Raw genomic sequence first — 24,807 nt, forward strand, 5'->3', positions numbered from 1 at the left:
GTAGAAGACTAAAATCTAAACGTGTATGGGCAGCTTATCCCCCTTATATGAATGAGCCCCAGTAGCAGGGCTGCGCAAAACCGCTGCAGGGGTCGGACATCAACAAATCCACCCCAAAGCCTTCTGATTCCTCCCTATACATAAGCTGCCAATCAAGTGCAAGCGAATGTGGCTGACTTGCGGCAAAGTGACGGCCCCTTTATGAAAATAAACATTTTCAACCACATTCAAATCAAAGTTTGAACCCCCCTCCCCCTTGGAATGTAAGGATTTTGAAAACAGGATTTTAGTGCACTTACCTTGTGCGAAAGCCAGGACTTAACTTGGGGTGGAAGGGAATGTTACCCAATAGGGTAAAATATTTGGGGAGAATTCTATGGTCAAAAGTATTTTGAGACAATTCCTGGGTGTTTCCCCTCAAACGTTCTACGAGTGTTAGTGTTCTGCTCAAGCGTTCTACGAGGGTTAGTGTTCCCTTCAAGAGTTCTACGAGTGTTAGTGTTCCCCTCAAATGTTCTACGAGTGTTTGTGTTCCCCTCAAATGTTCTACGAGTGTTAGTGTTCCCCTCAAGCGTTCTACGAGTGTTAGTGTTCCCTTCAAGCGTTCTACGAGTGTTAGTGTTCCCCTCAAACATTCTACGAGTGTTAGTGTTCCCCTCAAACGTTCTACGAGTGTTAGTGTTCTGCTCAAACGTTCTACAAGTGTTAGTGTTGGCCTACAGGAAACAGGACTTTGGGTTTGCTCCCTAGTGGGTGACTGACGTCAGTAATAACTAGTGAGTGATAGAGGGAGAGTTACCTCAGATCACAGGATTTTAGGGGTCTTCTCCCTCTGATTATAGAACTGGGGTTGTTTTGTCCTTAAAGGAGACATAGGATAAATTACACCCCCTAACCCTGTAGGCAATTAAGAATAATATACGGTGCTGGTTTCACTTTGGGCTAAACATTAACCCTATCTGTAACAATGGCCCCTTTATTGGAGCTCCCTATAGATTCTCTCAGGTCTTCTCCTCGGGTGACAGGGCTTTAGGAGGGCTTCTCCTCGGGTGACAGGGCTTCTCCTCAGGTGACAGGACTTTAGGAGGGCTTCTCCACGGGTGACAGGGCTTTAGGAGGGCTTCTCCTCAGGTGACAGGGCTTTAGGAGGGCTTCTCCACGGGTGACAGGGCTTTAGGAGGGCTTCTCCTCGGGTGACATGACTTTAGGAGGGCTTCTCCTCGGGTGACAGGGCTTTAGGAGGGCTTCTCCTCGGGTGACATGACTTCTCCTCAGGTGACAGGACTTTAGGAGGGCTTCTCCACGGGTGACAGGGCTTTAGGAGGGCTTCTCCTCAGGTGACAGGGCTTTAGGAGGGCTTCTCCACGGGTGACAGGCTTTAGGAGGCTTCTCCTCGGTGACATGACTTTAGGAGGGCTTCTCCTCGGGTGACAGGGCTTTAGGAGGGCTTTCTCCTCGGTGACATGACTTTAGGAGGGCTTCTCCTCGGGTGACATGACTTTAGGAGGGCTTCTCCTCGGGTGACTTCTCCTCGGGTGACATGACTTTAGGAGGGCTTCTCCTCAGGTGACAGGGCTTTAGGTGGGCTTTTCCTCGGGTGACAGGGCTTTAGGAGGGCTTCTCCTCGGGTGACAGGGCTTTAGGAGGGCTTCTCCTCTGCGTGACAGGACTTTAGGAGGGCTTCTCCTCTGCTGACAGGACTTTAGGAGGGCTTCTCCTGGTGACAGGACTTTAGGAGGGCTTCTCCTCAGGTGACAGGGCTTTAGGAGGGCTTTTTCTTTAGGAGGGCTTCTCCTCGGTGACAGGGCTTTAGGAGGCTTCTCCTCGGGTGACATGACTTTAGGAGGGCTTCTCCTCTGCTGACAGGACTTTAGGAGGGCTTCTCCTCTGCTGACAGGACTTTAGGAGGGCTTCTCCTCGGGTGACAGGACTTTAGGAGGGCTTCTCCTCAGGTGACAGGACTTTAGGAGGGCTTCTCCTCGGGTGACAGGGCTTTAGGAGGGCTTCTCCTCGGGTGACAGGGCTTTAGGAGGGCTTCTCCTCGCGTGACAGGACTTTAGGAGGGCTTCTCCTCGCGTGACAGGACTTTAGGAGGGCTTCTCCTCGGGTGACAGGACTTTAGGAGGGCTTCTCCTCGGGTGACAGGACTTTAGGAGGGCTTCTCCTCGGGTGACAGGGCTTTAGGAGGGCTTCTCCTCGGGTGACAGGGCTTTAGGAGGGCTTCTCCTCAGGTGACAGGACTTTAGGACATGAACCTCCTCAGGGGTCAGGGCTGTGGTAGTTTTGTTCCCAAGATAACAAGAACTGGGGGCAAATCCTTCTTGTCTGGCAGCATTTGGGGAGCACCCCACGCTCCTGAGAACTTCTAGCATTGAGGATTTAGGGAGTGTGGCCCTTGGGGGAGGGAATTTTGGAAGAATTCCTGGCAGAACTCTGGAAGCATTTTACCTTTAGTGTCAGGGTATTGGGAATATTCACCCTTAGGGCCGTGACACACGGAGAGATTAGTCGCGGGCGCAATGCCGTCCCACCGGCTAGAATGTAAATCGCCGGTGGGATGGCATAAGTGGTGCTGCGATTTGCCGAAGTTTCTTCACAAGGCAACTTTTACAAATTGCGGCGCCGCGTATGCCATCCCACCGGCAATTTACATTCTAGCCAGTGGGCCGGCATCGTGGGAAGATTAGTGGCCCACGACAATGGAGATTTGTTGCGACGCAACTAATCTCCCCGTGTACCCCTGCCCTTATTTAACAAAACGTGAGATTAAGAATTTACCACAGAAAAACTCACCCACGTTCTTTTCATTCCAATGGGATATTTAGAAGTGTATTTGAAATTAATAATGGGTGAATGTTAGAGGTCACTATTTAATAAATGCACTTCTGAAAATCCCACAGGAATGACTAAAATGTAGGTGAGTTTCACTGGGGTAAATTCTTAATCTCCCATTTTGATAAATCTGCCCCTTAGTGTCGGGATTTGGGAATGTGACAAGGTTTTGGGAGAGTTCAGGCTCAGGAACAGGATTCGCGGTGCGTATTGTCAGTTACCTCAGGCAACAGGATGGTTTCCCCCTTAGGGTAAGAACCCACAAAGCGATTCAGTCGCCCACGAGGATTCCTGCAACTACTGCTCCAAAATGGCTTTCAACAGCAACAATAGCAGCGGCCGGTGGAAGCCCATCACAACACACACGGCTACTAGTAGCAGCTACTTGTCACGGCTACAGAAACAGACAGAGCTGATCATTTACTGATAATTGTCTCTATGTGAGTTTAGCAGAGGCAATTCTCAGTACTGTCTATGGCAGGGGCAATTCTCAGTATTGTCTATGGCAGGGGCAATTCTCAGTACTGTCTATGGCAGAGGGAATTCTCAGTATTGTCTATGGCAGGGGCAATTCTCAGTACTGTCTATGGCAGGGGCAATTCTCAGTACCATCTATGGCAGGGGCAATTCTCAGTACCGTCTGTGGCAGGGGCAATTCTCAGTGGCAATTCTCAGTACCGTCTGTGGCAGGGCAATTCTCAGTACCGTCAGGGGCAATTCTCTGTACCGTCTGTGCAGGGGCAATTCTCAGTAGCAGGGGCAATTCTCAGTACCGTCTATGGCAGGGCAATTCTCAGTACCGTCTATGGCAGGGCAAATTCTCAGTACCGTCTATGGCAGGGCAATTCTCAGTACCGTCATGGCAGGGGCATTCTCAGTACCGTCTATGGCAGGGGCAATTCTCAGTACCGCCTATGGCAGGGGCAATTCTCAGTACCGCCTATGGCAGGGGCAATTCTCAGTACCGTCTATGGCAGGGGCAATTCTCAGTACCGTCTATGGCAGGGGCAATTCTCAGTACTGTCTATGACAGGGGCAATTCTCAGTACTGCCTATGGCAGGGGCAATTCTCAGTACTGCCTATGGCAGGGGATATTCTGGGGATAGGTGACAAGTAGCTGCTACTAAGTAGCTCTGTGTGGCTTCGCCCTAAGGATTGCAAGGCAGGATTTGTGGGTTTGGGGCCCAGCTGACAGGCTTTGGGTGCGTTAGGGTTACAATGTTAGGGTGTTTCCCTCAGGTGACAGGACTGAGGGACGTAACCCCCCCCCCCCCCCGGGTGACAGATTGGGGCGCGAATTCTCCTCAGATTGTGGGATTGTGGGAGTTATTCCTCACATAAAATGATTCCTGCCCCCCAGTAATACCCCTTCCAGCAAGTGGGCGCCAGGGAAAGGCCCCATTCGGGCTCCTCCCGTTCCGGTGCGGGTTTCCTGTCGCGGTGCTGCCCCCCTCCCCTCGGCTCTCACATCCCGGCTATGGCTCTGTGATACAGCACATGGCAGCCCCTGCCCCACCGGCCATGCAGAGCCGCCCGGCCCCCCCGCTCCTCCGGTAACTTCTCTCATACACACACCCTCCATATCCCTCCCGGGCCTGTCACACCGGGGCCGCCATCTTCCTCCCGGGCCTGTAACACCGGGGCCGCCATCTTCCTCCCGGGCCTGTCATACCGGGGCCGCCATCTTCCTCCCGGGCCTGTCATACCGGGGCCGCCATCTTCCTCCCATACCGGGGCCTCCACCGTTCCCTCAACCCCCAGCCCCACGGTCCGATAACTCCTCCCTCCCCGCTATTCCATCGAGCCTCCTCCCCCAACCGCTGCCGGCACCGGCTCCGTTACGCCCCGCCCCGCCTCTCTCTGCGAGTATCTCCTCTCCCGGCCGCCATATTGCCCCCCCCCCATTCCCGGGCCGTATTGCTGCTGTTAGTGTGTCTGTGTGGGGGCCATGGGGGTGCAGGGCTTCCAGGAGTACATGGAGAAACACTGCCCCAGTGCTGTGGTACCGGTGGAGCTGCAGAAGTTGGCCCGGGGCTCCCTGGTGGGGGGCGGAAGGCAGAGACCCCCCCAGTCCCCCCTTAGGCTGTTGGTAGATGCAGAGAACTGCCTCCACCGGCTCTATGGGGGCTTCTACACTGACTGGGTGAGTGGGGGCCAGTGGAACCACATGCTGGGCTACCTGGGGGCCCTGGCCAAGGCTTGCTACGCGGGGAACATCCAGCTCTTCGTCTTCTTCAATGGGGCCCTGGAGAAGGGCCGGCTGCACGAGTGGGTCAAGCGCCAGGGCAACGAGCGCCAGACTGCCCAGCAGATTGTCTCCCACATACAGAACAAGGGCACCCCGCCACCCAAGGTCTGGTTCCTGCCACCCATCTGTATGGCCCACTGCATCCGCCTGGCTCTGCTGAGATTCCACATCAAGGTGAGATGGGCTCCGGGCCCCCAACTGTCATTCCTGTCGCCCCTTGCGCTTGTTGGTTCTGCCAGCCCAATACGTACCAATCAGTTGGCTCCGCTGGCACTGGGGGATATCATATAATCCCTGCCCTGTTACTAAGGTAATGTAACTCCCTGCACCCCTGTGTACCAATCAGTTGGCTCCACTGACACTTCCCGTAAGGATGAGACTGGCACTCGGGGCTATAACCCCTGCCCTGTTACTAAGGTAATGTAACTCCCTGCACCCCTGTGTACCAATCAGTTGGCGCCACTGACACTTCCCGTAAGGATGAGACTGGCACTCGGGGCTAGAATCCCTGCCCTGTTACTAAGGTAATGTAACTCCCTGCACCCCTGTGTACCAATCAGTTGGCTCCACTGACACTTCCCGTAAGGATGAGACTGGCACTCGGGGCTATAACCCCTGCCCTGTTACTAAGGTAATGTAACTCCCTGCACCCCTGTGTACCAATCAGTTGGCGCCACTGACACTTCCCGTAAGGATGAGACTGGCACTCGGGGCTATAACCCCTGCCCTGTTACTAAGGTAATGTAACTCCCTGCACCCCTGTGTACCAATCAGTTGGCTCCACTGACTCTTCCCGTAAGGATGAGACTGGCACTCGGGGCTATAACCCCTGCCCTGTTACTAAGGTAATGTAACTCCCTGCACCCCTGTGTACCAATCAGTTGGCTGCACTGACTCTTCCCGTAAGGATGAGACTGGCACTCGGGGCTATAACCCCTGCCCTGTTACTAAGGTAATGTAACTCCCTGCACCCCTGTGTACCAATCAGTTGGTGCCACTGACACTTCCCGTAAGGATGAGACTGGCACTCGGGGCTATAATCCCTGCCCTGTTACTAAGGTAATGTAACTCCCTGCACCCCTGTGTACCAATCAGTTGGCTCCACTGACTCTTCCCGTAAGGATGAGACTGGCACTCGGGGCTATAACCCCTGCCCTGTTACTAAGGTAATGTAACTCCCTGCACCCCTGTGTACCAATCAGTTGGCTCCACTGACACTTCCCGTAAGGATGAGACTGGCACTCGGGGCTATAATCCCTGCCCTGTTACTAAGGTAATGTAACTCCCTGCACCCCTGTGTACCAACTGCTTCCAGTTGACTCGCCCTTGTGAAACTGGAACCCTGGCCCTTAATGTTGTAATATAATCCCTGCCCCATGCCTCTATATATGTCTGGCTCGGTGATTTCACATTACGCAAGGAAGGCAACCAGGAGGCCTCTGGATATTTGCCACATCCAGTAACATAGTTACATAGGGTTGGTTCTGCTGGTATTGCAGACTGGTGGGATTGACCCCATTGTTGTATCATGCTCCGTGTATTCTCTCTATTTGTCCCTAATTTGAATTCACATACATGCCCCCAACATCCACCACTTTGGCCGCCCAGCTCTTTGCAAACTAGCTGATGGTCAGAGAAGACTAGGGTCCCCTGTGTCCCTTCTCTCATCGCTCTTGTGTGTCTCTAAATCCCCCACTGCATTCACCTAGCTATACTGTGCTTCTGTATTCATTTGGAAATTTCCCCAAGGATCCCTCATACCTGTGTATCTCCCCCCGTACCCCAAGGTATTTCCATCCAGACCTTTATGTAGCAGTGCTGCCTCCATGCATACCCCCCTGATGTCTGTGTGCCCCTTCCCAGTCCTGTTTTCTTGAGTACGTTAACAAACCTAAGGGTAAAGACACATTGAGCTACTTAGTAGCAGCTACTAAATGCCAGAAAATCCCCTGCCATAGACATTACTGAGAATGCCCTCTGCTGAAACTCACATAGAGACAATTATCAGTAAGTGATCAGCATTGTCTGTTTTAGTAGCTGCTACTAATAGCCCTGTGTGTCTTCCCCATGTCTCACATTCTCGGCAACCAGCCTACCACTTGTGTCCCCGCCAAGTATGTTGTCTCTCTTTGGGTTCCTATGGGCCTGCTACCCCTGGGGCCTTGAGGTTTTGGGTTCCAACATGTTCCCTGCCCCAATGTTTGGCTACTTGAAAAGGAATCTGGTTGGAGATGGAAGGAACACTCACTGTAAGAGATCTTGCTGTTGCTGTGCATTATTCCTAATGCCAATCATTAACTGAAAGGAATTGTTGTATGTGGCTTTCTTGTTAGGGAAATGGGTTCCATGGGTCTGAGAGTACAGATAAACCCTGGGATGAGTTTATGTTATGTTACACATTCACCTCAGCAATTAAAATGTATCAGAGTTCTTCAGAAACTTTACAAAACTACTTTTTTTTGTTTCACAGCAACAGAAAACCAAAACTATACTACTAACCCCCAGGGCAGGCAGTAACCCTTCCAACACTTTCCCCTGTCTCTGCCCCTATATATTAGGTACCTACCTAGTGCTACCAACCCCTATTTCTGTAGGGAAATGAGAGCAGGGCAGGCAGTAACCCTTCCAACACTTTCCCCTGTCTCTGCCTCTATATATTAGGTACCTACCTAGTGCTACCAACCCCTATTTCTAATAGGAAACTCTCAGTTCAGTTCCCAGTGTGACCATTTTCCCATTAGTGCCATAGGCCATAGTCTGTGGTTGCTTTGTGCTGATAAGGTGACCTATATAGCTCTATTTACATAGGAAGGTTTCTGTTTCCCAGTATAAACCCTGTGCTGCAGATACTGTATTTGCTCAGGCCGCACCTGTGAATCATTATTTTAAAGAAAAGGTTATTTTAATTTGAAAAATGGCCATGCTGTGTGTGCCTATATGTATCCAGCGTGTACCCGTAAGCCCAGCGGCTGCATGGAGCAAACACTACAGCAGGGGATTGTGTTCATTTATTGCCACAACTTGTGTCCGTGCTGAACTCAGGGCCTTGGTTGTTTAACCGTTCCCTCGACTTGCTAGAGATTGGCACCAATAGGCAAACGCCTGCCAGTTAGGGCAGTTGGACTTTCCTACTTATAGCTCCGTTATCAAGAAACCCATTATCCTGAAAGTTCCGAATTACGGAAAGGCCATCTCCCATAGACTCAATTTTAATCAAATAATTCACATTTTTAAAAATGATTCCCTTTTCTCTGTAATAATAAAACAGTACCTGTACTTGATCCCAACTAAGATATAATTACCCCTTATTGGGGGCAGAACAGCCCTATTGGGTTTATTTAATGGTTAAATGATTCCCTTTTCTCTGTAATAATAAAACAGTACCTGTACTTGATCCCAACTAAGATATAATTACCCCTTATTGGGGGCAGAACAGCCCTATTGGGTTTATTTAATGGTTAAATGATTCCCTTTTCTCTGTAATAATAAAACAGTATCTGTACTTGAGCCCAACTAAGATATAATTACCCCTTATTGGGGCAGAACAGCCCTATTGGGTTTATTTAATGGTTAAATGATTCCCTTTTCTCTGTAATAATAAAACAGTACCTGTACTTGATCCCAACTAAGATATAATTACCCCTTATTGGGGGCAGAACAGCCCTATTGGGGTTATTTAATGGTTAAATGATTCCCTTTTCTCTGTAATAATAAAACAGTACCTGTACTTGATCCCAACTAAGATATAATTACCCCTTATTGGGGCAGAACAGCCCAATTGGGTTTATTTAATGGTTAAATGATTCCCTTTTCTCTGTAATAATAAAACAGTATCTGTACTTGATCCCAACTAAGATATAATTAATCTTTATTTTCTAGTAGACTTAAGGAATGGAGATCCAAATTATGGAAAGATCCTTTATCCGGAAAACTCCCGGTCCCAAGCATTCTGGATGGGGTTGCACTGAATCCAGGATTTGTTTGGGGATTCAGCCTTTTTCAGAAGGATTCCGATTGGGCCAAATCCTTTACTTTTTGGCTTTTTGTCACATAAAGACATATGCAAATTCAGATTCAGTTTAGTATTTGGTCAAATCTTTTACGGAGGATTCGGGATTCGGTTGAATCTGAAAATAGTGGATTCGGTGGATCCCTGATTGTGGGTAACATATCCCATACCAGTACTGTACTTTAATTCTAAATATTATCATTGTGTGCTTATCCTTACGGCAGCCCTTTGTGTTCCGGCAGAAAAGTCACGAGAGGCTGGATTTTACGACTCTTGAAAGCAAAGATCCATATGTACATATTGCAAAATTCCCGACTATTTGTAATGTGGCGCGTGACCCGGGGAGCCCTCTGAGTGTGTGGAACATTCCGGGCTTGAGTGACAGCTCCTAGGCCAATACACAGTCTCTATTCTTTATTGTAGGGAACTGGCTGTTATATATTCCCTCCTGTACGAGCCCCACAGCCCAGGGAACTGTATATTTTATGTCTCTAACACAACTCCTATCCCAGTCAGGGCAGATTAGAGCATTCCTGGCTGTTTCATTCACTGTTTATAAAGGTCACGCTCTGCTTTAATCCCATTGGTTCAGTCGCTCGGCTATTTGCCCTGGCAGTTTCATAGTTTATTATTTGGGAAATACGCTGCCATAGATTGCCCAGCATTTATTTGCTGTTTTTACTGTTAACTCTCATTTGGCAGTCAGGATGCCCGGGGGATACAATTGCTAGCTCCTGGGGTATCTGCCAGACAGTGGAGTGAATGGCAGATCATTAAGATTGACCAGAGGTCCCTTCAGCCAATGCCATGAAGTCCCTGAACGATTATTGGCTTTATTTATACATTGTGGGTATATTGCACTGATCTTGCCCAACACATCACTCCCTGGCCCAGTACAGCGTGTTCATGTGACCAAAAGGATTTGGTTCGGTATTCAGCCAAATCTTTTACAAAGGATTTGGGTTTCGCCCAAATTCAAAAATAGTAGATTCAGTTTGTCCCCAGTGGCTATACACAAACCAGTATTTATTTATTGCCCAGCTTAAACTGAAAGCACAGTACAGGTATGGGACCTCTTATCCAGAATGCTTGGGTCCTGGGGTTTTCCGGATAAGAGTTTTTTTTGTAATTTGGATCCCCTTACCTTAAGTCTACTAAAACATCATTTAACCATTAAATAAATCCAATAGGACAGTTCTGCCCCCAATAAGGGGTAATTATATCTTAGTTGGGATCAAGTACAGGTACTGTTTTATTATTACAGAGAAAAGGGAATCATTTAACCATTAAATAAACCCAATAGGGCTGTTCTGCCCCAATAAGGGGTAATTATATCTTAGTTGGGATCAAGTACAGGTACTGTTTTATTATTACAGAGAAAAGGGAATCATTTAACCATTAAATAAACCCAATAGGGCTGTTCTGCCCAATAAGGGGTAATTATATCTTAGTTGGGATCAAGTACAGGTACTGTTTTATTATTACAGAGAAAAGGGAATCATTTAACCATTAAATAAACCCAATAGGGCTGTTCTGCCCCCAATAAGGGGTAATTATATCTTAGTTGGGATCAAGTACAGGTACTGTTTTATTATTACAGAGAAAAGGGAATCATTTAACCATGAAATAAACCCAATAGGGCTGTTCTGCCTCAATAAAGGGTAATTATATCTTAGTTGGGATCAAGTACAGGTACTGTTTTATTATTACAGAGAAAAGGGAATCATTTAACCATTAAATAAACCCAATAGGGCTGTTCTGCCCCAATAAGGGGTAATTATATCTTAGTTGGGATCAAGTACAGGTACTGTTTTATTATTACAGAGAAAAGGGAATCATTTAACCATTAAATAAACCCAATAGGGATGTTCTGCCCCAATAAGGGGTAATTATATCTTAGTTGGGATCAAGTACAGGTACTGTTTTATTATTACAGAGAAAAGGGAATCAATTTTAAAAATTAGAATTATTTGCTTGTAATGGATTCTATGGGAGATGGCCTTCCCGTAATTTGGAACTTTCTGGGTAATGGGTTTCTGGATCCTGTACCTGTAGTGGAATAGCCCAGCAAGAATTCTGTGAGCCTTCTCCTGTTATTAGTGTTGGATATTGGCCGGGGATGGAGGAGCAGCAGTGCCAAGTAAGTGGCATTTGGCCATTTGGCTGTAATTGACCCTTGCAGTTCCTTTCATCAGCCGGCCACGTATTTAGGCCAGACCTTTAGTTTATTGGGCAGGTGACGGCCCCATATAACACTGGCTCTTGTCATTAGATTGTAAGCTCAACAGGGCAGGGACCTCCATCCTCTTGTCTCTTTGATTCGTAATTTATTACAACTGTCCCTTGTATTTATCTGTTACTTTTAGGGATGCAGCGAATCCAGGATTCAGTTTGGGCCTTTTTTACGTTATGTTTAACCCTTGTGTACCCAATTAACATATGCTAATTAGGATTTGGTTCAGTATTTGGCTGAATCTTTTATAAAGGATTCGACCGAATCCGAAAAAAGTGGTTTTGGTGGATCCCTAATTATTTTAATAACCCCCCTGTTGTATTAATGTATAGTTCTGCTGTACAGCGCCGGGTACATAAGTAGCACTTTATAAATACAGATATAATATGTACCTTAGAATGAAGGCGAGGGGACGACGAGGTGGGCACCCTGAGTATTTCCCTTATGATTCCCGTGCTTGATGTATTTATGGGCTGCGGCGGTGCCCGGCGCGCCAGGCTCTTGCTTCAGTAGCACCCGTGCCCGCTTGCATCGACTCCCATAAAGATGCCTTACACCCACATGATTTGTTACTGCCTCCGGCTAACGTCTGCTCTTTCATCGTTTAGCTGCGTCTCGTTAATTACTCTCTCGCTCAGTGTGTTTACTTTTTATCTGCCGTTTCATCGGCATTGGCAGCGATACAGAATGGGTTTGTTTTTTCTTTGAAAATATTTGAGTTTGTTTTAATTTGGGATGCGTAGTGTCTGTGAGGGATTGGCACATTGTGGGTACCCAGCTGTTACAGAGCCACAGCTGCCAGGCACGCTGGCATAGGGGATAATGGGAGCGTTGGTTCCGTAACAGCTGGAGCGCACGTTGGTGCCAATCCCTAGCCCGGCTCCTCCGGCGCATTCACACACAGAGGGAAAAGGATTCCACTTTATTCTTCTCTTGCTTTTACCCAAAAACTTGCCCAGTTTCCAGGTCACTAAACTGGTGGGGAATCTTATTGATTTGGTAACTCAGTTGGCATAGCCGGGGCCAGATCCCTATGGTCTTTGAGATAACTTATAGTATGATGTAGAGAGCAATATTCTAACACATTTTGCAATTGATTTTCATTTTTTGTTATTTGTAGTTTTTTGGTCATTTCACTTTGTTCAGCAGCTCTGCAGTTTGGAGTTTCAGCTGCTATTTGGTTGCTAGGGTCCAAATTACCTTAGAGACTAGGGAGCAGTTTGAATGAGAGGATGGTAAATGAATAGGAGAGGGGCTGAATAGATAAGCAAATTATTAAAAAAAACTGGAGCCTCACAGAGCAATAGGGTTTGGCTGCCGGGGTCAGTGACCCCCATTTGAAAGCTGCAAAGAGTTAGAAACAAAAGGCAGATAGATAAAAAACTATAAGAAATAAACAATGAAGACCAATTGAAAAGTTATTTATAATAGGCAGTTCTACAACATACTAAAAGTTAACTTAAAGTTGAACCTCCCCTTTCAAACCCAGATCCCTTAGAATTCCACCCCCGGGGAGCTTCTTTTTCATTTGCACATTTTGCCCATATCCTGTGTGTTTGTATATTGGGCCAAGTGTGACCATTTGCCTTTAGTCTCTGAATCCATTATCGCGGGCACGTCCCTGTATATAGTGGCAGTGCCCATTTCAGGCCTAGGTTCCTTGTGACATTTTGTATCTGATGTCTTTGCAAAATTGTAGTTTGTTTATTTTTATATAATATACAGTCAGGTCATTGCCCTATGGGACCAAACTGTAAATTATATCCTTATAAACGGTGCTCAGTGATGTCATCAGTTATAATCAGACCTTAGTGATGTCATTTCTGTCACATGACTCACTCAAACTTGTATATTATAATAAAGTAAGTGCCCCCTGTTTTAAAATATAAGGATATTAGAAGTCATCTTGGAGTTCCGCGACCTGTATAAAAGCACGAGACCGAAGGCATGGTGCTTTTATACAGGTCATGGAACTCTGAGGTGACTTACAATATCCTTATATTTTAAAACAGGGGGCACTTTGTCCACTATATAAAGGCCCAGAAATGCCAACATGCATGAATGCAGGAATAAGAGAATGTGCCTGAACATTTGTAGGAACTAAACTGTCAACTGATTTGAGAAAAAATCCTGCTTTTTTGACCCTGGAATTCCTCCTAAGAAAATCTGCAGCTCCGAAATAACTTTTCCTGCCATTGCCCTGAGCCTCGAGTAAGGACGCGGCAGCACAGCCCCCCGAGGCCTGATAGTAGGACAGTATCGAGCAGGGACGGCCCATACAAGGTTAGCGGCAATGTCACACAGTTCTGTCAAGGTTCTCAGAGCTTTCAAATTGTCTGTTTGGGGCTTGACTATCATAGTTTGGTTTAATATCCCTATTGAATATATTATTAAATTGAAAAGTAATGCACCTCAGTTGGTTTGTTTCTGTTGCCTCATAATGTGTGAAAAGATTGATTTTTAGATCATTACTAATTCAGGGGAAAGTGGTCCCAACTAATATATAGGGGCAGAGACAGGGGAAAGTGTTGGAAGGGTTACTGCCTGCCCTGCTCTCATTTCCCTACAGAAATAGGGGTTGGTAGCACTAGGTAGGTACCTAATATATAGGGGCAGAGACAGGGGAAAGTGTTGGAAGGGTTACTGCCTGCCCTGCTCTCATTTCCCTACAGAAATAGGGGTTGGTAGCACTAGGTAGGCTAATATATAGGCAGAGACAGGGGAAAGTGTTGGAAGGGTTACTGCCTGCCCTGCTCTCATTTCCCTACAGAAATAGGGGTTGGTAGCACTAGGTAGGTACCTAATATATAGGGGCAGAGACAGGGGAAAGTGTTGGAAGGGTTACTGCCTGCCCTGCTCTCATTTCCCTACAGAAATAGGGGTTGGTAGCACTAGGTAGGTACCTAATATATAGGGGCAGAGACAGGGGAAAGTGTTGGAAGGGTTACTGCCTGCCCTGCTCTCATTTCCCTACAGAAATAGGGGTTGGTAGCACTAGGTAGGTACCTAATATATAGGGGCAGAGACAGGGGAAAGTGTTGGAAGGGTTACTGCCTGCCCTGCTCTCAGTTCCCTACAGAAATAGGGGTTGGTAGCACTAGGTAGGTACCTAATATATAGGGGCAGAGACAGGGGAAAGTGTTGGAAGGTTACTGCCTGCCCTGCTCTCATTTCCCTACAGAAATAGGGGTTGGTAGCACTAGGTAGGTACCTAATATATAGGGGCAGAGACAGGGGAAAGTGTTGGAAGGGTTACTGCCTGCCCTGCTCTCATTTCCCTACAGAAATAGGGGTTGGTAGCACTAGGTAGGTACCTAATATATAGGGGCAGAGACAGGGGAAAGTGTTGGAAGGGTTACTGCCTGCCCTGCTCTCATTTCCCTACAGAAATAGGGGTTGGTAGCACTAGGTAGGTACCTAATATATAGGGGCAGAGACAGGGGAAAGTGTTGGAAGGGTTACTGCCTGCCCTGCTCTCAGTTCCCTACAGAAATAGGGGTTGGTAGCACTAGGTAGGTACCTAATATATAGGGGCAGAGACAGGGGAAAGTGTTGGAAGGGTTACTGCCTGCCCTGCTCTCATTTCCCTACAGAAGGGGTTGGTAGCACTAGGTAGGTACCTAATATATAGGGGCAGAGACAGGGGAAAGTGTTGGAAGGGTTACTGCCTACCCTGCTCTCATTTCCCTACAGAAATAGGGGTTGGTAGCACTAGGTAGGTACCTAATATATAGGGCAGAGACAGGGGAAAGTGTTGGGTTACTGCCTGCCCTGCTCTCATTTCCCTACAGAAATAGGGGTTGGTAGCACTAGGTAGGTACCTAATATATAGGGGCAGAGACAGGGGAAAGTGTTGGAAGGGTTACTGCCTGCCCTGCTCTCATTTCCTACAGAAATAGGGGTTGGTAGCACTAGGTAGGTACCTAATATATAGGGCAGAGACAGGGGAAAGTGTTGGAAGGGTTACTGCCTGCCCTGCTCTCATTTCCCTACAGAAATAGTGGTTGCTAGCACTAGGTAGGTACCTAATATATAGGGGCAGAGACAGGGGAAAGTGTTGGAAGGGTTACTGCCTCCCTGCTCTCATTTCCCTACAGAAATAGGGGTTGGTAGCACTAGGTAGGCACCTAATATATAGGGGCAGAGACAGGGGAAAGTGTTGGAAGGGTTACTGCCTGCCCTGCTCTCATTTCCCTACAGAAATAGGGGTTGGTAGCACTAGGTAGGTACCTAATATATAGGGGCAGAGACAGGGGAAAGTGTTGGAAGGGTTACTGCCTGCCCTGCTCTCATTTCCCTACAGAAATAGGGATTGGTAGCACTAGGTAGGTACCTAATATATAGGGGCAGAGACAGGGGAAAGTGTTGGAAGGGTTACTGCCTGCCCTGCTCTCATTTCCCTACAGAAATAGGGGTTGGTAGCACTAGGTAGGTACCTAATATATAGGGGCAGAGACAGGGGAAAGTGTTGGAAGGGTTACTGCCTGCCCTGCTTTCATTTCCCTACAGAAATAGGGGTTGGTAGCACTAGGTAGGTACCTAATATATAGGGGCAGAGACAGGGGAAAGTGTTGGAAGGGTTACTGCCTGCCCTGCTTTCATTTCCCTACAGAAATAGGGGTTGGTAGCACTAGGTAGGTACCTAATATATAGGGGCAGAGACAGGGGAAAGTGTTGGAAGGGTTACTGCCTGCCCTGCTCTCATTTCCCTACAGAAATAGGGGTTGGTAGCACTAGGTAGGTACCTAATATATAGGGGCAGAGACAGGGGAAAGTGTTGGAAGGGTTACTGCCTGCCCTGCTCTCATTTCCCTACAGAAATAGGGGTTGGTAGCACTAGGTAGGTACCTAATTCCGTGTTTCCCCGAAAATAAGACACTGTCTTATATTTTTTTAAGCTCCAAAATATGCACTAGGTCTTATTTTCAGGGGATGTCTTATTTTTCCATGAAGAAGAATACAGGACACATTTATTCCATCACCCTAGGTGGGTGTCTTATTTTCGGGGGGTGCCTTATTTTCAGAGGGGGGTGAAAAATCGGGGGGTGCCTTACTTTCGGAGGATGTCCTATTTTCGGGAAAACAGGGTATATAGGGGCAGAGACAGGGGAAAGTGTGTATACCTCGGCCAAATGTAGAAATTCAGTTATTAAACCCAAAGTATCAGTTTCCCTTTCTCCTACACTGTGTATATATCCAGTATTTTGCATTGTAAGTGGGGGGGGGGGGGTTACCCTCTATCCCTCTATCCCTCTATCCCACTGTACATCCAGTGGAGATACTGGGCCCCACAGCAGACATGTTTCTTACACTTATATAGATATTGCCAGCTAGGCCCCTTTCCCCCCTGGGCCCCCCAGTAGTCGCGGGGCTGCTTCCTAGTTACACCCCTGTTTACGTCAGTACTTGGCCTCTCGCTGCCGGCAGAACATCCCCAGCTGGGGAGAAAGACTCGACTGGAGCAAATAAACACCAGGCTTTGTTTTAAAGAATATTAATGTGATTCCTGTATATCAATAAGGGCTGCTTTATCAGCAGGATTCCGATTTGCCCAAATCCGCGCTCCTGACCGAACCGAATCCAAATCCCTGAAATCACGTGACTTTTATCTCATAAACACGGAAGTTAACATTTTTTCTTCACACGCTGAGCGCATCGCGCTCTCTGACCCTTCCGTATCCCAATGTATATATATACATTCTGATTCAGTTCAGTATTCAGCCAAATCCTTTACAAAAGATACAGTGTTCGGCCGAATCCAAAAATAGTGGATTTAGTGCATCCCTAACAGGCCATCTCCAATAGACTCCATTATAAGCAAATAATATAACATTTACAAAAAATGATTTCCTTTTGGTCTGTTATAAAACAGTACCTGTACTTGATCCCAACTAAAATATAATTACCCCTTATTGGGGCAGAACAGCCCTATTGGGTTTATTTCATGGTTAAATGATTCCCTTTTCTCTATAATAATTAAACAGTACCTGTACTTGATCCCAACTAAGATATAATTACCCCTTATTGGGGCAGAACAGCCCTATTGGGTTTATTTAATGGTTAAATGATTCCCTTTTCTCTGTAATAATAAAACAGTACCTGTACTTGATCCCAACTAAGATATAATTACCCCTTATTGGGGGCAGAACAGCCCTATTGGGTTTATTTAATGGTTAAATGATTCCCTTTTCTCTGTAATAATAAAACAGTACCTGTACTTGATCCCAACTAAGATATAATTACCCCTTATTGGGGACAGAACAGCCCTATTGGGTTTATTTAATGGTTAAATGATTCCCTTTTCTCTGTAATAATAAAACAGTACCTGTACTTGATCCCAACTAAGATATAATTACCCCTTATTGGGGCAGAACAGCCCTATTGGGTTTATTTAATGGTTAAATGATTCCCTTTTCTCTGTAATAATAAAACAGTACCTGTACTTGATCCCAACTAAGATATAATTACCCCTTATTGGGGACAGAACAGCCCTATTGGGTTTATTAATGGTTAAATGATTCCCTTTTCTCTGTAATAATAAAACAGTACCTGTACTTGATCCCAACTAAGATATAATTACCCCTTATTGGGGCAGAACAGCCCTATTGGGTTTATTTCATGGTTAAATGATTCCCTTTTCTCTGTAATAATAAAACAGTACCTGTACTTGATCCCAACTAAGATATAATTACCCCTTATTGGGGCAGAACAGCCCTATTGGGTTTATTTAATGGTTAAATGATTCCCTTTTCTCTGTAATAATAAAACAGTACCTGTACTTGATCCCAACTAAGATATAATTACCCCTTATTGGGGGCAGAACAGCCCTATTGGGTTTATTTAATGGTTAAATGATTCCCTTTTCTCTGTAATAATAAAACAGTACCTGTACTTGATCCCAACTAAGATATAATTACCCCCCCAGAACAGCCCTATTGGGTTTATTTCATGGTTAAATGATTCCTTTTTCTCTGTAATAATAAAACAGTACCTGTACTTGATCCCAACTAAGATATAATTACCCCTTATTGGGGCAGAACAGCCCTATTGGGTTTATTTCATGGTTAAATGATTCCCTTTTCTCTGTAATAATAAAACAGTACCTGTACTTGATCCCAACTAAGATATAATTACAAAGGGGACCTGTCACCCTAAGTAATAATTTCAGATCATGTTAATGGAGCAAAATAAACTTTATTTAGACTGTATAAATTATTTATATTTTGTTTCCTTCAGTCTTGGAATTCACAATCAGAGCAAGCAGACTGGCGCCATTTTGTGGGCACTTTTAAAGCCAGTTTTTTAAACCCCAAAATCTTGTGTATGTGACATATAGGTGACATCTAGGAAGTGCTTTAATGCAAAAATGAAAGTAATTGCACTTTATAAATCTGAGCTGTCAGTCACTTATTGCCTTCCCAAGCTCTATGCCTCAGGCCCTCTACTATAGTAATTGAGATTCTCATTACGTGGCTGCATTATAATGTAATAATCAGCCCTGTAGCATCACCTTATATGACAGGCAAACCTCGGCTTAGCTTCTCAACAGCTGCCCAGAGCCCACTGAGCATGTGCAGTGCCACTGACACTTCCCAAAATGGAAAGCTGCTGTGACAACTGTAAAGACCTGAATCATTGCTGCTATACTGAGATGCGGAAACTTTAGGCTGGTGCATTAAAGGGGTGGTTCAAACTTAACTTTAATTTTAGTATGTTTAGAAATGGCTAATTCTTTTATTGTTATTGTTACTTTTTATTCCTTTTATTCCTTATCTTTCTATTCAGCCCCTCCCCTACCTTGACAAATCCCTGGTTATTAAGGTAATTTGGACCCTAGCAACCAGGTTAACAGCCCTTTTAAGTTCATTATGTTAAACATTGCATTTTTAGCCATATTCATTTTTAGGGTTTAGTTCTCCTTTAAGCCTCCCATAGACATGCTGGTACCAGCAGAATCTAATAAATAGAATTAATGGAACGGGGTGCACCTCCTGCCTCTCAGAAGTGGGCACATTTTTTCAGGGGGTGTTTCATTGTGCGACATCCCGTTCTGTTGTTTGTAGCCCTGAGTTAAAGGAGAACTAAACCCTAAAAATGAATATGTGCAGCGATTCAGCAGCTTATCTGTCCGTGTATGGGGACCCCTGAGGGGCCTACCCGACCCATAATTGGCCTAAAATTGGGCAGATCTGGATCGGCAGAGTTGATTTTACAGGAGATCAGGGGCCACATTGGCTCATTGGTGCAGACTCGCTCCGACTGCACCTATTCCCGCCTTTAGGTGGCCGTATCGGGAGAAGATCTGCCCATTTGTCGACCTTGCCAAACGAGTGTTCCTGTGTGTGGCCACTTTTAGTGTGATGTGTGTGAGTGTGAGTGTTACAGCTTTCCTCTCTGTGCTGCTTGGAATGTGTGAGTTAAAGTGTAACCCAGTAACGTGGCACATTAACCTCACAGGGAACGTGGGAAACCTTTTTTCCAGTAGAATTAGTAGGATACTGAGCCTCGTTAATCAAATGGCTAAGCATGAAAAGTGACTCAGGCGTGTACCCGTAGAAATAAGCGCTACGGCTTTAGCGCCTCCCCTTGCCAACTTGGCTACCTGGCACTATACTGTTGGTAATTTTAACCAACCAGAACCTTATTACACAACAAGACCCTGAGACAAGGTTCTCAGTACAGGTATAGGACCCATTATCCAGAATGTTCGGGACCAAGAGTATTCCGGATAAGGGGTCTTTCCGTAATTTGGATCTCCATACCTTACCATACCTTAAGTCTACTAAAAAATGAATAAAACATTAATTAAACCCAATAGGATTGTTTTGCATCCAATAAGGATTATTTATATCTTAGTTGGGATCAAGTACAGGTACTGTTTTATTATTACAGAGAAAAGGGAATCATTTAACCATTAAATAAACCCCATAGGGCTGTTCTGCCCCCAATAAGGGGTAATTATATCTTAGTTGGGATCAAGTACAGGTACTGTTTTATTATTACAGAGAAAAGGGAATCATTTAACCATTAAATAAACCCAATAGGGCTGTTCTGCCCCAATAAGGGGTAATTATATCTTAGTTGGGATCAAGTACAGGTACTGTTTTATTATTACAGAGAAAAGGGAATCATTTAACCATTAAATAAACCCAATAGGGCTGTTCTGCCCCAATAAGGGGTAATTATATCTTAGTTGGGATCAAGTACAGGTACTGTTTTATTATTACAGAGAAAAGGGAATCATTTAACCATTAAATAAACCCAATAGGGCTGTTCTGCCCCAATAAGGGGTAATTATATCTTAGTTGGGGTCAAGTACAAGGTACTGTTTTTATACTACAGAGAAAAAGGAAATCAGTTTTAAAATTCTGAATTATTTGATTAAAATGGAGTCTATGGGAGACAGGCTTTCCGTAATTCGGAGCTTTCTGGATAAGGGATCCCATACCTGTATATCAAAGTATTTCTTTATTAATCAAACACAGAGTCTTGTGGAAGCTTTCAGCAACACAGAACAGCAACTGAAATGTGTCATTAACAGCTTCCAATGAGACCCGTAAAGTCTCAGCCTTTTATAGAGGAGGACATACGTTACCTAAAAATTATATGATGCCCCGTTTACAACTGTCTGTGTGCTCTGTGGTTCCAGCTGTGCAAATAGCAAAGTGCAGGTAGGGGCTTAGCTAGTCAGCACCATCATGTCTGGCCCTTGTGATTTTATAAGATGGTATATTTGACTTTTATATTCTACTTTATACCTTGCATATATAGTATATTTATATACCTTTATCTCCTACCTCACCTGCCTTGGGTTGTCTTTATAGGGGACACTGGGGGATTTTATGTGTCCCTTTATACAGAACTTACCCGTCATAAGTGAGTGTCTCACCAATATCCCTGCCCAAGGGTTTAATGGGGGGGATACGGAACTAACAGAGCTGCACAGCGCTGGACTGTGTGTATATTGATTTTCTGTGCCCTCCTATGTAAATAAACGCACCCTTTGGGAACATGTAACCCTTTATTTGCACTATAGCCCTACTGATATCAGCTGCACTGGTATAATCCCAGTAGCCACTGTGGCACCCCAACAGTAGAACCACAGTCTGCACAGGTGCCCCGGGGGATATGGGGGGAATTCTAATGCACCCAACTTCCCAACGGACAGTATCTGGACTCAGTTCTACAGCTGGGTCTCTAGGTTTCTGCTTGAACAATATTGACAATATCACATAAATTGACCTATTCTAAGCAACTTCTCAATTGATCTTCATTATTTCTTTTTAATTATTTACCACCTTCTTCTAACTCTTTCCAGATTTTAAATGGGGGGTCACTGACCCCGGCAGCCAAACCCTATTGCTCTGTGAGGCTCCAGTTTTATTGTTATTATTAGTTATGGCTTATCTTTCTATTCAGTCCCTCCCCATCTCATATACCAGTCTCTCATTAAAAGCACTTCCTGGTCATTTGGACCCTAGCAACCAGATAGCTGCTCAAACTCAAATCTGCAGAGCTGTTGAACAAAAATTAAAATAATTAAAAAACAACAAATAATAAAAAATGAAGACCAATTGCAAACTGTCTCAGAATTTTACTCTCTACATCATACTAAAAGGTAAACTTTTTTTTTTTTTTTTTCATTCCTCCATGTTCATTGTTCCATAAAGTGTCCTTTTGGCTTTTGTCAGGTTGCCCAGAGCATTGAGGATCATCACCAGGAAGTCATTACCTTTTGCCGCGAGAACGGTTTCCATGGCTTGGTGGCGTATGACTCTGATTACGCCCTGTGCAACATACCCTACTACTTCAGCGCCCACGCCCTCAAACTGAGCCGCAACGGGAAAAGCCTCACCACCAGCCAATATCTGATGCACGAAGTCGCCAAGCAACTGGACCTCAACCCAAACCGATTCCCCATTTTCGCTGCTCTTTTAGGTACCTTTCCCATTCCCTTCTTGCACTTCAACCCAAATGGGTATCTGCAGTCCTGCTGCCATTAACTCCCAGCTGGAAAATCACACTTCGGCCGCAAGTATAGGTGGCCATACTCGATGTGATACACTCGCTGGGCAAGGTCACCAAACATGCAGATCTTCTCCCAATATGCGCACCTAAGCTGGGCAATATCAGGCGTTTTGGCCCTAGGGCCAAATGATCAAATTGGCCCGATACCACTTAGGTGGGCATATCGGGAGAAGATCTGCTTGTTAAAATGGCGGGCATAGCCACTGTCAGAGCGAGGAGTGCATGGAGGAGCCGATGCACTCCCCTATCCGACAGAAAATCAAGCCTCCCTTATGGAGATGTGGCCAATTTTAGGCCAGATATGGGTCAGGTAGGCCCATTGGGGGTGCCCATACACGGGCAGATAAGCTGCAGAACCTGAATCAGCAGCTGAAATCTGCCCCTGTCTGGGCACCTAATGTTTCCAGCTGGAGTTGGGCGGCCTCTATGGGGGGATCATTTGTTTATAAGGATTACGAGGGGCATTTGATAGTCCCACTGCTGCCGACTCCCATTTGTTTCCTAAATGGGGTATCACTTAAATCCCAGGATAACAGGGGTTTTTATACAATAGCCACATTAATTGAATGCTTTCTTCTGTCATTTAAGGCCTGCCAAAGGGCAATAATGGAATATATCGAATTACTAAGGTTTAGCCTGTCGCCAAAGAAGGGACCATTTGGCCGCCTGTTACTGGTCCTCTTGAAAGAAGGGACCATTTGGCCGCCTGTTACTGGTCCTCTTGAGTCAGACTGGGCCCTTGTAATTCTGCAATATTTGGAGCTATCACAGGCGTCACGGTATTGCGCTGTTTCTTCACCTGAGGGCAGAGGAAGAGACAATGTCCTGTGTGCCAGGCACCTTATAGGGGTTGTCCCCCTTCAAATTAACTTTTAGCATGATGTAGAGGGGGAAATTTTAAAACAATTTGCAATTGGTCTTCATTTTTTATTTGTGGTTTATTAATTATTTAGCTTTTTGTTCAGCTCCAATCTGGTTGCTATGGTCTAAATTACTTTAGTAACCAGGCAGTGGTTTAAAAGAGAGACAGGAATATGAATAGGGGAGGGGCTGAATAGAAAGATAAGGAATAAAAAGTAACAATAACAATAAAACTTGAGCCTCGCAGAGCAATAGGGTTTGGCTGCCGGGGTCAGTGACCCCCATTTGGAAACTGGAAAGATTTAGAAGAAGGCGGCAAATAATTTTAAAAAAATCATGCAAAATTAAAAATGAAGACCAATTGGAATCTCATTAAGAACAGGCCATTCTATAACATACTAAAAGTTAACTTAAAAGTTAACCACCCCTTAAATAGAGCACTGAAATTCTTATTCTCTTGTGTCTCAACATCTCTGCTGGCAAAAGAACTGCTGCTCCTTCTTACTTTATGGCAGAATATCTAGATATACACTCAGGGTCTGACCCGTAGCATAACGAGATGGCTGGAGCAATATCCTTCTATCCGAGACGTATTGTGGGATAAATATCCCTGTGACTGATTCCACTCGGCCAATGGAGCCAGAGCAGAGGCTCACAGGGAGACAGGCTAGTAATGCAGGAAGGAACCTTCTCTCTTCCACTGAATTGTTTCCTGCGTCAGAGCTTAATGATAACCCCTCGTTACAGTAATTATGTGCTGTACAGGGTTCCTATGCAGGGGGACTGCTCTTTCCTTCCTGTTGCTCTTGTGCTTTAGGATTTTGGGCCGGATACCTATCCGCAGGCTTGTCGTTTTAGTATGATGTAGAGAGTAATACTCTGTGACAATTTGCAATTGGTCTTCATTTTTTATTGTATTTTTTTTTTTTTTTTAGTAATTTCACTTTTTGTTCAGCAGCTCTCCAGTTTGGAGTTTCAGCAGCTATTTGGTTGCTAGGGTCCAAATTACCTTGGCAGGGAGTGGTTTTATGAAAGACTGATAAATGAATAGTAGATGACCTGAATAGAAAAGAAAGTAATACAAAGAAACAATAACTATAAAACTGGAGCCTCACAGAGCAATAGGGTTTGGCTGCTGGGGTCAGTGACCCCCATTTGAAAGCTGCAAAGAGTCAGAAGAAGAAGGGAAATAATTAAAAAAAATATATAAGAAATAAATAATGAAGACCAATTGAAAAGTTGCTTAGAATTGGCCATTCTATAACATACCAGCTAGTGCCATTGGGTTGCATACTGGTCACCTCACAGTTGATCATTTATTTCTCTGTCCCCGTCGCACAAATGTGGGAGCCGACAGGAAGTGGTAAAACTCACTTCCTGTCCCATTTTGCAGCCTAGAGGCAGTGACACTTGTAGTCCTTTGTTGCTATAGATCACTGCCCCCCCCCCCCCGGGGCATTAAAGTGCCACAAACACTGTGCATAAAACACGTACAAATGGCACGGGGGCAGTTTCAGGGGATTCTGTGGTTCAAGTGTTTCCCGCAGTGATTCCTGCAATAAAAGGCTATTATTTTCCGGAGCGGGGAATGCAGT

General features: G+C 45.4%; 1 protein-coding gene across 1 annotated transcript in view; it reads left to right on the plus strand.

Moving 5' to 3' along the window:
- The first annotated feature begins 4,340 nt into the window (after window positions 1-4,340).
- Window positions 4,341-24,807, plus strand: part of fam120a (family with sequence similarity 120A) — a 38,513-nt gene continuing 18,046 nt past the window's right edge. Inside the window, 2 exon segments of the mRNA NM_001005059.1 lie at window positions 4,341-5,255; window positions 22,015-22,261. Of these exon segments, the coding sequence (NP_001005059.1) occupies window positions 4,782-5,255; window positions 22,015-22,261 (721 nt within the window). The 5' untranslated portion in view covers window positions 4,341-4,781.

This window comes from Xenopus tropicalis, chromosome 4, assembly GCF_000004195.4.
Source record: "Xenopus tropicalis strain Nigerian chromosome 4, UCB_Xtro_10.0, whole genome shotgun sequence".
Taxonomy (NCBI): Eukaryota; Metazoa; Chordata; class Amphibia; order Anura; family Pipidae; genus Xenopus; species Xenopus tropicalis.